General features: G+C 42.1%; 1 protein-coding gene across 2 annotated transcripts in view; it reads left to right on the plus strand.

Moving 5' to 3' along the window:
- Positions 1–14,435, plus strand: part of LOC130198165 (receptor-type tyrosine-protein phosphatase mu-like) — a 143,340-nt gene that overhangs the window by 73,810 nt on the left and 55,095 nt on the right. For both annotated transcript variants that reach the window (XM_056421281.1, XM_056421282.1), the window contains exons 8-11: positions 3,298–3,606; positions 4,801–4,910; positions 8,220–8,421; positions 8,955–9,057. In XM_056421281.1, the coding sequence (XP_056277256.1) occupies positions 3,298–3,606; positions 4,801–4,910; positions 8,220–8,421; positions 8,955–9,057 (724 nt within the window). The remainder of the gene's footprint in view (positions 1–3,297; positions 3,607–4,800; positions 4,911–8,219; positions 8,422–8,954; positions 9,058–14,435) is intronic.

Here is a 14,435-nt window from a genome sequence, read left to right on the forward strand (position 1 = left end):
TTCTAAAAACATGATTTAAATGTCACGCTGTAATGTCATCACTAATAGTTCTATGTAAATGTCAAATTCAAATTATTCAATTACATCGGCGAGTGTGGGGCAGGTGATAATTTGTCCACCGCTTGGAATACCAATCTGGCTCTCACTGGAACTCATTCTGTGTGCCCTGGCATAAAATAGACCTCAGTAATTTCCTGCTCCGAGCGATGCTTTCATAGCCATTATTATAACTCTATTCCACTAGAAAGATATGCCATAGTGGAAAGATATTAGAGTCATATATTTTAGTACTTTCACCCCAATGGTGCCCTCAGTGTGTGTGATAGTTTGTGAGAATTGTAAAAAAAAAAACATACTCTGGATTTCAAGAGATAGCCTTGTTATTCCTTGTTGTGATTTATGCTCGTGCCTTTGATAGTGAGCCTCTTACTGCTCGGTCAATAAAATGAAAGTAGCAGTCACAGTAGACTGAGGTAACAGGCTCATCTCATCAGCTGTCATTCATGGGCCTCTGGGCCTATTTCAAAATGGCTGCAGAATTTTTTTTTATAAAGGATATCAGCCATTCATTGGACCCATTCATTTGAGATGAAGTGGGGGAGGATGGCACAGGGTGTTTTTTCTTCAAAGTCAACCATGACCATTTGAAGACTCCGACATGGATGAGGCACCTTGTTGTTCAAGAAAACGGATGATGTCATTTTGAGTCAGTTGTGATTGGGCATCCGCCGCGGTTCCTCACATTTGACTGCCTCCATGGTGGTGCTGACATTTGCACCACAGGGAGCAAAAGGGACACACAATTAGCCTTTTTTCAACAAAACACCAGGGAGAGGCTATAAAATAGTCATAAGATCTGATTACTAAATGGCCAATATTTCTTTATGTACCCTCAGTATTAGAGTTGGTGCACTAGCTAGTGCCAAAAAGAAATGTTTTTTATGTATTTATTAATAAATATTGACTGAATGATTCCCATTTATGTTGGTGTCTCTCCATTGGCCAGAATCAGGTATAGTTTATCCATATCCATGATGTTCCACAAAGATGGAAGTGTGACATTCTCCCTGAAGCTTCAGAAATGAGACTTCCTGCCAGCAGCTCGTGCACGACTGCTTAAGATTTACACTTTGGTGCATTTGTCACTTTGAGAGCATCTGGTTTAATTAGATTTCTGTGCCTTGCCGCCGTGCAATTCTCTGTGCTTTTAGTGTAACCGTTGCTTACTGAGTGCGGCCAACAGATAGTTCCGCAAATATAGAGGTTTAAACTTCTATTTTTGAGCTAGCTTCACCAGAATGGCAACCCATTTGAAGAAGCCTGTTTCCATCAGCAACTCTTCCTTTTTCTGTTTCAGAATCCCCTATTCTTGTGTTTGATGACATCAGTTTAAAACGTCAGTTTTCTTTTGTGAATTATTACATTCATCCCCCGACTGTAGTTTGGCACAAGAATAGAATCGCCTCATTCACTGTCTGTTAGCACTTGTGCCGAATAGTTTCTGATCCCTTTGAAGGTAGATGTCTTGCATACCAGTTTTCACCAAACATTAACATTTCTTTCAAATGTCAACAACCTGTGGAGGTCAGTACTGCTGAACGGCCCTTTTTTTTTAAAGATTACACATATTCAAATGAATATTCCTACACATTACAGACAGCTTTCTCAAAAGATATTAAACATTTATATTCAAGCTATAATGCCATTATGTTCAAGCTATACGCTTTTGTTGAAATTTCTTTTAAAGCTAATACAACATTTTAGTAGTTTGTTTCACTCAGTCTAGATCAATAGTGATCCATCTTTCTTAAAGAGAAGCTCATTACCATTATTTTCCTTTTTGGAAAGATATATATTTTTTCCTTTTCCTGTCATACTTGTATTATTTGTTGCCCTTTGTGTATGGTTGATGTTCTGTCTGCTGCACATTGATATCCCTCTCTACATCTATCTTCAAAATTCTCCCTCGGCCTCCTTCCAACCTTTCTAATTCTATTTCATCTGCGCTATAAAATGCGGAGGAGAGATCACGTCCGTTTCTTTGTCCTTGTGAAATCACAAACTGTTGTATTCTTCATTCAACAAGCAGGCGCCTTTATTTTCTCTCACCGTTTTCCTTCTTGAATCATCCTTTCTCACTCGTATATGCTTCTATGATTTCACGTGTTGTGAACTAAGTTCCATGAAAAATACAAATATAGCTGTTCTGTAGCGTCACACACTCATTCTCATTGTTAATCATTTGTGTGCATTTTTTTCAAGGATTCTCCAAACAAATTCAGTCGGACATCATCTTTCTCGAGGCCGTTTCATAAATGTAAATGGGCATCACATACAAAGGAGGCCAGCTGTGTTGTCCTTATAGATTCAGTTCTGTCCTTCGTACAACCTGTGGAAATGAACAGCATGTTGAGGCTCCAGTCCAGTCTCCCCACATGCACCTCCAGAATGTTAAACATGGCCGCCGTGGCTGCCTCTGAATTGCTGGACTGTGTCTCCTGGGGAACGAGGAAATTGAGCTCTGGCTCTTCCTAATAGGTGGTAAAGTGTTAAGTTCCAGAGAAATGGACTGCAAATTTAACCTGGAATGGAAATTGATCCCATTACCTTGTGCTTGGGCTGCTTTCCCCCCATCAGAGAGGGAGAGGGAGAGAGGGAGAGGGAGGGAGAGAGAGAGAGAGAGAGAGAGAAGGAAAGAGAGGGAGAGATGGAAGGGCCGAAAGGGAGGGGAGAAAGTAGAGCAGAAAAGGCAGGGAGAAACAGCGTATATGTGATTTGAGGTGATAGGATGGTGGTGGGGGTTGTGTCTGCCTGGATTGGCAGACTGGCTGACTCTGTATCAGTATGGTGCTAATAGCTGACCGCCAACAGGGAAGATGGAAAAGAGAGAGGGAAAGGCGGAGGACAAGGTAGATGAAGCGGAGCAACAGCACGCTGTGAAGCGATGCTACACCGCCTGCTGAGGTTCTCCACCAGCAGACCGGTGGTGTCTCGGTGTGTGTGCAGCTGCAGTGAGACCGAGTTAGCGATGCTCGGTATTAGGCAGTAGCTTTGAAAGTTTCGAATATTTTTCCGGGTATATGAACTCCAAACAGAGGAAACTGTTTTTCTCTATGAAAATTGTAGTTAGCAGATGTTCTTTCCCTCAAAGGAAGACGGCCTTCCCTGTGCCCGGGCATAGACCTCTCTGATCTCTTTGATTTGTATTGAAACTATCTTGCACTACCTGCCATTTCATATAACCTAATTGATTATATTGATGTATGCTCACACTCCTCTCTCTGTCCACCCTGCCAGAACCAATGCACGGCCCCCAGCGGCTAGAGGTGGTGGACATCCAATCCAAACAGGTGACAGTGCGCTGGGAGTCTCTGGGCTACAATGTGACCCGCTGCTACAGCTACAACCTGACCGTCCAGTACCGGTCCAGGGTGGCCGGCAAGGAGGAGACCCGCGAGGAGATGTGTTATGACACTCAGAGCCGTGACCCTCAGCACACCATCCACAACTTGACGCCCTTCACCAACCTCAGTGTCAAGCTGGTGCTACGCAATCCAGAGGGGGTCAAAGAGAGCACGGAGCTGGAGGTTCAGACTGAAGAGGATGGTAGGTGTTATTCAAGGTTACTTCCTGTCCAGGTCTGGAAAGAATGACACGTGATTAGAGTAAACTGATCCTGGATTGGATTTTTTTTATTTTATTCTGGAGAGCTAAAAAAGAGAAGTGAAACACAACGTGACATTTAACAACTACATTTAAACTACTACAACTATAAGATTTTGCAAATGCAGAAAAACTGCTGTAATTATTATCCGAGTTGTGACATTTTATTCTCCAGGATGGGTGGATAATTCTCACCTGGTCCTAAGTAGCTTGCATTAAGGAAAACGTTGAGATTCTGCAACAGTTTCTTTCAAGGGAGCTCATTCTGTGTCACGGTTGTTTCACGATGAAAGGTCTACCGTGTTGCCTCAGCCGACGCAGGAAAAGAACTCCATAGAAGTCTCAAGGAAACCCGGCCACCAGATAATAAACAGGCTCAGCTGACGAAAAGAGAGTCTTATCATGTCTGGCTCAGATCTCTGTGGTTGGAAACTAGAAAGTGGCAACTGTTTCTCACTCTCTGACTTCTGTGTGTCTGTGGATCTGTGTGTTCAGAGTCCCGTGGGAACAGGTTAACAGACAGGGTGTAGCTGGAGTTACGTTCTTGAAGATAAATCTTGGAGAAAACTAAAAGTTATTTTTTCCACATCATTCTGTTTCGCTTACAGAATGAAAGCTATTCACATGAGGGGGTTAAAGGACCGGATCTCTTTGGCAGTATTAGAGTACAAGAAAACATTGGGGAAATATTGAGATTGCCATTATTCCCTTGGGGTTACTAGTTCATCGTTGTTTGCACTACATTTTTATCGAAGTGAAAAGTGTTCGGGTTTGCTGTAAAACGTGTCAGGGAGTGTGTTGTGAGTGACGATAACTTTAAATATTCACACAAATTCCTATTAAGGTGTTTGACTTTGGCTCATGGCCATGTGTGTGCTGTAGGTCCTTGAAGAGCTCTTTTATTGATTGTTTTATACACATCAGCGCGAGGTCCTCGGTAAATCATAAAAGAAACGACTAAAGCTGCAACGTAGGAACAGCTTTCATCCAAGTGTTATCAACAACAACTTATCTTGATTAACATGCACAGTAGATGGGGAAAATATCAATAACAAATCCTGTGTATGTATTTTCTACACTTATTTCGACCACTCTGCCACCAGTTTTGAGAAATGTGTGTGTGATGATTTCCTGCAGTGCCAGGGGCTGTTCCTCTGGAGTCCATTCAGGGCAGTGCCTATGAGGAGAAGATCATCCTGAAGTGGAGAGAACCAGCACAGACCTACGGGATCATCACTCAGTTTGAGGTACACTTGCGCCACGGTTAGCGATATTAAACACCCCTACAGACTCCCTATATTAAGCTGTTGTTTTCTTCTTTGTGAATCGTGTGCATATCTTTGCTTTAATGCAACAGTGATTGCCAGATTTGTTCAGTGAGAAAAAAAATGTTCAACAACAATCGACTCTTTCAATACCGTCTCAATGCTTTTTACCGTCATTAAAGATTTGTGGAACAGCTGAAACCAAAATCAATTAGTACGGTTCTCTCACGAAGGGTTTATCAGCCCCATTTATGAAGCACCGCTCTCGCATTCTACTCTGACAGAATCTGCAATCTGCCGTCATCTCCTGTCCTTCCACACATGACGACCTCTAAAGAAAATACAACCCTAAAACACGCTTCGATTCAGCACGAAGCAAATGTTGACATACGGTTCAACACAGCCCCTGTCAGCCTTGTCCGGGAGCTGCATTGAGCCTTGAATAATACAAACTGTCTTCACACACACACACATTGACGATACATGTACACATTGATCTCAACCAAGTAATCCAGCCTTTCCCACAGATTGATTTTGTCTGTTGATTCTCTCCATTGAAGCCGTTTGCTCTCGCTTGATACTTTGACGGGGTTAGCGATCATCGACGGAGCTGTTTCACATACAAGGAGAACAGATTGTATAGTAATGGCGACGCAATCAGGGTTGCTGTAGCGGTTGCTCTAGCCCACTGCCATGCCATCAGGTGTATGAAATATGTCATACACGCTCTCGTTTAGCGGCACACGGAGACATTTCAATCCAAGCGGGGAAGTTCTCGAGTCCCCGCTCATAACAAGGTCCTGTATATTCAAAAGTGTGTGTCCCCATGTTGTGTCCTGTGCACAGCTGCATGGCACTAAGAGGTGCTGGGAGAGTGCAGGAAAACAACGTCTGTAAAAGATGGTCGGTTTACTGCTCACTTACTCACTTTGAGAGCAACATGTTTTCAGTTGTTTATCTTTTTAAAATTTGATGGAACAAGAAAAAGCATTCAGAGCAAACGGCTGGTTTTGCATTGCCGCTTTGTCAGCTTCACTCATATTTACGTTGAGGCAAATGTGTTTCACTTTAGGAAACACCCACTCCAGGCTATTATATTCATATGCTGCGGTAATTACTTATCTCTGTGTGTTTCTGGAAAGCCTTAACAGTACAGTTATTCGTCTATTTAAAGTAAACAACATGTCGCTGACAATTTTCTGCTATTAATATACCAAAAGCCTCATCATAGATTTACCTTAACAGAAAGTAGAATCACGGGATTTATTTAAGAGTAAGAAAGAGTATTCATATTCATAACATTTGTCTTAACCCTTGTGTTGCCTTAGGGTCATTTTGACCCGAATCAATATTACACCCTCCCCCCGCCTTTGGGTCATTTTGACCCGATTCAATGTTTCACCCTCCTGTTACCTTTATATTTACGAACATATTTTACCCTTTGGGTTCAATTTGACGCCAGCAATTAAAACCTCCAGAAAATTATTAGAATTAATATTGTTTTCCAAGTTTAAGTGTGAGGCACTTTATGTTTGTTTGTTGACTACCGAAAGAACACCGACATTAAACATTGAATGGGGTCAAATTAATCCTAAGGCGGGGGGAGTGTGTAATATTGATTCGGGTCAAAATGACCCTAAGGCAACACAAGGGTTAAACAGAGTGACAGATGAGGCGAAACAAGGAAGTCTGACTTTCTGCTTTAAGAAAATAAACCACAACGTTTTTTGCCGGTATTCCCCAGAAGTTACTTCTTAAAAGTCAGGACCATGCTTTGATTTGACATTATCAAAGGACTCAAAGTGAAATGCATCTGACAAGGCCTGATATCAAAGAGATTTCAGCTTCATTCCTTTTTGACCGAGATCTGTGGATGCAATTTTATTGGCATCGTTTCAGACCAACATGAGCCAGCTTCTCTTTAAAGGTATACAGCAGATTTTCCAAATATTCCTTGTTCATCAGTTCTATTTAGCAAATGCATTTAATGTGAAAAATCTTAAGTTCAGTTTGAGTAACAGGACACGGCAGCGTTCTTCGCTATTGTACGAGTAAAGGTGCTTGAGATTATTCAAGCATTTATATTTAATGAATGCTTCATAAATTTAAGATTTTCCTTCCTCAGATAGAAAAATGTAAACCAATGCAATTTAAAAAGCTTGATATATCAGATCGAGTAATAGCTCCAAGCAAGCCCAAATTAATTTGCTTGAATATTCTCCATTATGTTTCCCGCTGGTTCCATTTTAGCCGTGAAGACCTGTCCATGTGCCCGGAGTTGACGAGTCATTTCAAATTCCTCTCCCTGAAATGTTATGATATAGGATTTGGCATCACAGACTCATTTCACAGACAAAGACTAAATGAGAAGGCCTCGAAGCATTTCATAACTTGATGGACACAAATTATGCAGCACTTCTAACTCTCTTTGTGTTCCTTAATTGGAATTATAATGGAGGTTTTTCCTTTACGAGCAGAGGCATTTTCTTAAAGTGGGACTTTACAGTTATTCAAAATGGATATTAGCAAAAACACTCACCTTAATGTTTCTCTTCAGAGCTCCCTGTGTTTATTCATGGAGAAGGAATAAATTAAGCTCATTTCCTTTCTCCTTAAAACCACAAGCTTGCATTTGGTTGAAAAATATGTCGCTCTTCTTCTGCTGAACAATTTACCGTTCCTCTGTGAAAGCTTCCTTCCTGTACTTAAGGCTTTTTAAAGATTGTTCTGAAGTACACAGGAGATAAAAACAAGTTCAACCATTTGTGTTGTTGTTTTGAACTGCATTATGCAACCCTGCTGTGATCCTGAAATGTCCCCAATGTGGGACTAATAAAGGATTATTTTTTCTTATCTTATGTTCCAATATTTTTTTTTAATATTCAAACAAAGTCGTGTAACATGACAATATCATGTTATTGTCATACAACTCTACAGCCGTGCTATTGGCTCTGGGAGGTGGCACATGATGCTAACAATCACAATGCTAACATGCTGAACACGAAGAGGTAGCCTACTGTCAAAATGTTGTTATATACTGTGTGGCTTTCGATGAGTAGTGCAGAGGAGAAAGAGATTTTTTTAAAATAGGATAATGTTCCCAGTGTGAGTGGGATGGAAAGCCTCAACAGTGGAGTACAGAAAAATGCTTAAGCATGCTGAGCATTCGCGTGATGCTTCCAACCAAAAACGTTTTTATTGTATGAATTTAAATCCTCCATAGTTGAGGAGAGCTAAACTCGGAGTACCGGCGGCCACTATCTGAATATTATTCATTTCCTTCCTTCCTAGATCTCCTATAAGGCGGTGAGCTCCTTTGACCCGGAGTTTGACGTCTCCAACCAGAGTGGGAAGGTTGTGAAGTTGGGCAACGAGACCACCCACTTGTTCACAGGCCTCTACCCGGGCTCGACCTACTCCTTCAGCCTGCGCGCCAGCACAGCCAAGGGCTACGGCCCGCCCATCATCACCCAGTTCACCACCAAGATTTCAGGTCAGCAGGGTCAAAAGCTTGGCCGGTCAGTGCGTGGGTGATGTCGATTAATTCGAGTGACACCGACTGCCGCTGGAGATTTTCATGTTGAAATGTGTGAATGGAAATTGGAACTTGATTATTACTCAAATATATTTCGATAGCACAGGTTTTAACCTGATGTCGTTCTTAAGCCTCTAAAGGGTAAATCCTATCACATCATATTAAATAAACCAATACAATTTACAAGCTATAGATGTGCCAAACCAAAGACGAAACACCAAGCTAGATAATGACCGTGAGCCGAATTAGCGGGGCACTTGTGATCCATGTGCAAAATGCTCCAATACTTGTGTGACAGCAGCAAATGTTTCACTTCTCTGTTATTGCAACATGTAATGATCTAAATTGTGGTGCTATAAAGACAGGAGGCAGTGAGAACATTTGTTCAAGTGTCGAGCTGAATGACTCATTATAGAAGATGATGCTGACCAAAAGTGGACTGTTTTTTTTGCTGTGTAGTAAAACCTCCTCTCCTTTGGTTTTCTTCTCAGCTCCTTCCATGCCGGCATACGACCAGGAGACCTCTCTGAACCAGACAGACAGCACGGTCACTGTGCTGCTTAAACCTGCCCAGAGCAGAGGCGCACCTGTGAGGTATGGACACACACACACACACACAAACACGCACACATGGCACAGAGTAAAGACAGAAAACAGCATATTAAAACACCAGGAACCACGATTAGCAACAGAACATTCTCAAAGCGCCTGTTTATCAATACCCCACCGTGAGCATAGTTGCTAGGGAGTTTACTATCTTATATGCATCTGATTTTCTGAGCTTTATTTGCTCGTGGATTTTGAGCTTGTGAAAAAGAAGCCCGGTCTTTGAAGATGAGAACGAAGCGGCGCGATGCAGCCAGGCCTACCTCCAGGATCCCTTTCCGTTGCATGTCTTTCATGTACCTGGCTGCCCACACCGAGCCACCGCGGTCGACTCAACGCCGCATTGGTTAATCATTACTCGGGAAGTGGTGCCGCTGCAGCGTGTACAGTAAATGCCAGGCTGTTGGACACAAGGCATCATTTTGGTTTACAGAAGGTCACAGGGGGCTCCTGGCAGGAGCACTGCCGTCGTCTGATTGTCTGTCAGTATCAGTCGGTTAGTTAGACCACGATTCAGTCTGTGAAGCCTTCACCATTTCTAAGTGAGCAGCCTTCACTGAAACAGTTCTTCCCTCAGGTTTCTTTTTTACTTACAGATGATAACATTGCATCATATGTGATATCAACGTAAATGTTAAAGCATATGGAGCTTTCTCTCTCTATATATATATATATATAAAATGAGCGTTAGCAGCGTGAAGAGAATTGTTCGTGCCAATATGAAAGAAGAGCCCCCCCTCCCCTCCCCAAAGAATCAGTGGTGCTTCCAGTCGGCAGGACCCTGAACGAGTGGTTTGAACCCTTGCGCTCAGCGTAAAACTGAATTTTACAGCATCAACTCATCTGAGTCATTTAAAGATCGCAGCCTGGAGGTCTTTCATCAGGCGTGTCAGCTCATGTTTACCATATGAGCAGCTGTCCGGATTAATGCCCCAGCGCCAAGCGGAGAGGCCTGAGCGAGAAAGACAGAGCCAATGTTTTTTAATCTCCTCACAGGTACAACTCAGAAGGCCTTATTCAGACTGCCATTCTTTCAGTGGGCTCATTACAAACGCCTAATTATAATTAACACAGTGTCGTGAATCTGGAGCTTCCATTAATTAGCGTGCTGGGCTCCTCTTTTGTTTACCGTTCGAAGGCATGCTCAAGTCCTTCAGCAGATGAAAGAGATTTGTCTTTGAGACCCGCTTCCTTCTGTTTGACTGAGCTGGGACATAACTTTACATTAATGCCTTACAGCACGGTCATAAATGTGAGGATTGTCATCTGCTCCGTTTTTTTAAAAGAATGTGTTTACATCCAGACTTTCAGTTTTAAGGATCAGATATGTTTAATGAGTCTCTCAAGATAATCCATAAAGGAAATGGACCACCATTCATTAGTGGAGTCCAGTTGTTGGCACAACTGAAACCAAAACTTAATTAAGGCAACCTTTGATCGCAGCAGCTTTGCCGCGTCTAAACTTTGGGAGGTTTTCAGGTACGAATTTCTTTCCCCACCTTCTCACTTCTCTTAACCCTCCTGTTGCCTTAGGGTCATTTTGACCCGATTAAATATTACACCCTCCCGCCGCCTTAGGGTCATTTTGACCCGATTCAATGTTTCACCCTCCTGTTACCTTTATATTTACTAACATATTTTACCCTTTGGGTTCAATTTGACGCCAGCAATTAAAACCTCGAGAAAATTATTAGAATTAATATTGTTTTCCAAGTTTAAGTGTGAGGCACTTTATGTTTGTTTGTTGACTATACCGAAAGAACACCGACATTAAACATTGAATTAACCCTAAGGCGGCAGGAGGGTGTAATATTGATTCGGGTCAAATTGACCCTAAGGCAACACAAAGGTTAAATCTTGCAGGACACAAATGCCATCAGCCTTCATGTGTGCTTCCGGTTTCTGGAAAAATATGAAGAAAGAAAGAAAAAAAAACGAGGTGGTGGAGAGGAGCAAACGGGTGATGTTATGATGCAGGCCTAAGATGAACTATCTCATCTTAGGCCTGCATCATAATCTCTCCCGTCTGAAGGTGTTTTCCACCTCCACCTCAAGTGATGCGATGCCTTTGAACATTTAGCGGGACTTTAAAGTAGCTTCCATTCAGAGACGTTAAGTTAGTCGGTCTGTTGGGATCTGCTGTCTGGCCATAAGGATAAATGTAGTCATCTGAATTTACCAAGCTCAAAAAAATTAATTACAATCTCAAATCTGTTTTGGAGTTGAGAGGGTTGAAAAACAAGTGACATTTTCAGTTGAGACACATGTCTAAGAGAGGTATTCCAAGTTTTTCCATGACCTGGAGTGATAATAAAAGGCTTATCCAGTCAGTATACGGAAGAGTTAGCATTTTTTCAACCAAGGACTTAAATTTCACACCATAGATAGATTTAATGCTTTGCTCCTGCTCGTGTTGCAAGAGTAGCCATCACTTTTCTAGAGTGGTGGGTAGCTCATTTTGAAATTGAACACTTTATGAAATCAGTTTTAAAGCCCATAAGAAATAGTCATTTGACAAGGGAGACCGCTGATCTGCAGCACAACAGAGCAGAGCAGCACGACACTTGATTTGATAACGCAATCTTGCACGCTGATTGGGTTTGGGGGGTAATAGAGCTCCAGATATTTCAAACAGCAGATGTTTTGCTGTAATGCAGGAAGGGGAACACATTGGGAGATGACACGATAGCACCGGTTCATAAAAAAATCAAGACATCCTTGTAACAGAAGACAAACGTCCATTTCACTTCAGCATCCTGCAGTCATGCTGCAGTCAAATCATTTTTTAGATAGATATCGGGGCAGACGTCACTGATGGGGGAGGAGGCAGTCATTTCTTCCCTTCATATTTCTGTAATTGCTAATCAGTATAACATTTCCAACTTGGATTTGGTTTCTAATCACTGGGGACGACGCATCGCCAGGAATATTTTTTCACCAGAGGGGACACTGTTCCTTTAAGAGGATTAGTGAACTGTCGATCAGTCATGTCGTGTTAAACTAATGTTTGCAATGGCTTCTCGTCAGGGCTGGAATACGCCTCCTCACTCCGCAGCATCAAAATAAATGTTTACATGCTCCTGCAAGAATAAATGATTTAAGGTGCTCTCCTTATCATTCACACCACCGAGTCAGCCCTTCTCTCTTCCATGACATAACCTTTGCCTGAAGCAAGCTCACACACACATATACATAAAAATAAACAGCTATAAAATAGAGCAGTTTCTGGCATTGTAAGAAGCATATTGAGGAGTTTGGGTGAAGTTTCTAGCCTGTAGCATCAGATTATCTGTGCGCAACCATGGCCTGAAATCAGTGAATTGATTTTCTACAGTCCTAAAATAAGCACTAACTTTCTTTGATCACGGCAGAGCAAACGCTAATAGCTGTGCCTGAACATGACACAACTCGATGCTTTTTACGACTTAACGGCGAATGTAATCTATGGCACTTTCTAATTTGTTTGCTTTATAGCTTTATGGACACCAGGGAAATATAAAGAAGTAAGAAGACAGACACATGGAGGAAGGATGCTTGGTCAGGAGAAGTGTGTTACTTACAACCGCTCTTAAATCAGACATGTAGGCATCGAGAGCCAACCGATTAGCATGAGAGAGAGAGGAGAGTGGGAGGGAGGAGGGAGAGGATGAGAGGGGGGAGGGAAGGAGAGAGAGAGGGGTGAGAGAGAGGGAGAGACAGTGATTGAAATGCTCCCCATACCCCTTGCCTCATCTGCTCAAACAGCCCGGAGTTCTCCCCTATCAGCCCACATGAAAAATAAATCTGAGTTTCAGGTCACAATCCAGTCGATTCCGAGTCAATCCGGCATAATTGGTTGGCGTCACATGGCGGCAGGGCTGAAATCTATCGGGCAGCGAGGCTGGAGGAGGCCTAATTGGTGTCAGCTAAGGTTGCAGCGCGTCTGCAGGAATACAGGTCGGCCCTGCCGGCCCCTCTGGCAGACCACTTTTAACAGCTTATAACATTCTGCCCATTCAGCATCTGCCTATATTCCTCTTTTTGTCTTTCCATCTTCTCGGAGAGAGAAGTTGAGGATTCCAGCAATTCTGGAATGGAGCAGACCTTGGCATTGGCATAGATCTGTGATTAGCATGTCTGTGAAGGTTAAGGTTGTCTGTTGCCATGCTGGAATCTAACATTGGGCTCAACTTGTTCACTTGCCGAGCAACATTGTGACTAAAGAGCAGTGCAAAAAGAACAAGTTGAATTGGACATATTAATGGAAACACAGAAAATCACAGGACATTTTCTCAAATACTGTACTTAAGTGCAAATACTGTTCTTTTTACGTCACTACATTTATCCAAAAACAATAGTTACCAGTTAGCCTACTCATTTGTGATAAGAAAAAGAGCTTCCCGAGGGCTTGTCAGTATGTTCAAGGTACAGGGTCCGTGTATGTTTTGATTGACCCCGACGTGTCCGGAGTTTGATTGAACACATATTTATTTTCGCTTCCCCTGGACTTTATGTAACATATTGAATGCAAGTTGTTTTACTTGTAATGGAGTATTTCTTACACTGTTGTCTTACTACTTTTACTTCAGTAAATCATCTCAATATTTCCTCCACATCTAAATAATCATCATCAATATGAATGCAAGTTATTTGTAATCCTCAGTTTGCCATCGGACCATTTGAAACATCGCTATAAAAGGATGTTTTGCTCTTGCCACTGAGCCGTTGCTGTTCATCTGTTGTTGTTGTTTTTCTCTGCTCATTTACGTCATACTAAATTAAAGATAGTGACGAAAGGACTCTGGTCTGTCAAAATGAGTCATCGTGCAAATTGTGAACTCAGCATGAGGTGACAAGGTGTCGGCTGCTCAAAGCCACATTAACATGACATCAGGAATTACGAAAAAGGGAATCAGTGCATTTTGAAGTCTCAAAAAATGTAAGTCATGAGTCACTTTTAGATTTTAGAAGCAGATGAGGGGAAAATAGTATATTTTTCCGACACAGGCGAAGTCTTCTTGCATACAGCACGTTACCTCTGAAAGATGATTGAGATGAAACCAGTAATGCGAGTATTCTTGTTACAAAGATGAACAAAACATTTGTATTAAATTGCAATTGATTGTGAGCTAGTTTTCATTTCCCCGCTGCAGTGAATATTCTGTGAAAGTAAAGCAGTGGTTCATATTTCCACATTACAAGAGTTCTTATACCCTTGGAGCCTCATAGCCTATGGCACTTGGTATTTTGCCCGAGGCAGAAAGCTGCTCCATTCACATTGTGTCTATCATTAACTCATGGCACAGCCACATCATCATATCATAAGGGGACACCCGGGGGGAGCCAGCTCTTGTTTTTATTTCACTATCTGCAGATTGATTTGGAAT

Source organism: Pseudoliparis swirei, chromosome 8 (genome assembly GCF_029220125.1).
Source record: "Pseudoliparis swirei isolate HS2019 ecotype Mariana Trench chromosome 8, NWPU_hadal_v1, whole genome shotgun sequence".
NCBI lineage: Eukaryota > Metazoa > Chordata > Actinopteri > Perciformes > Liparidae > Pseudoliparis > Pseudoliparis swirei.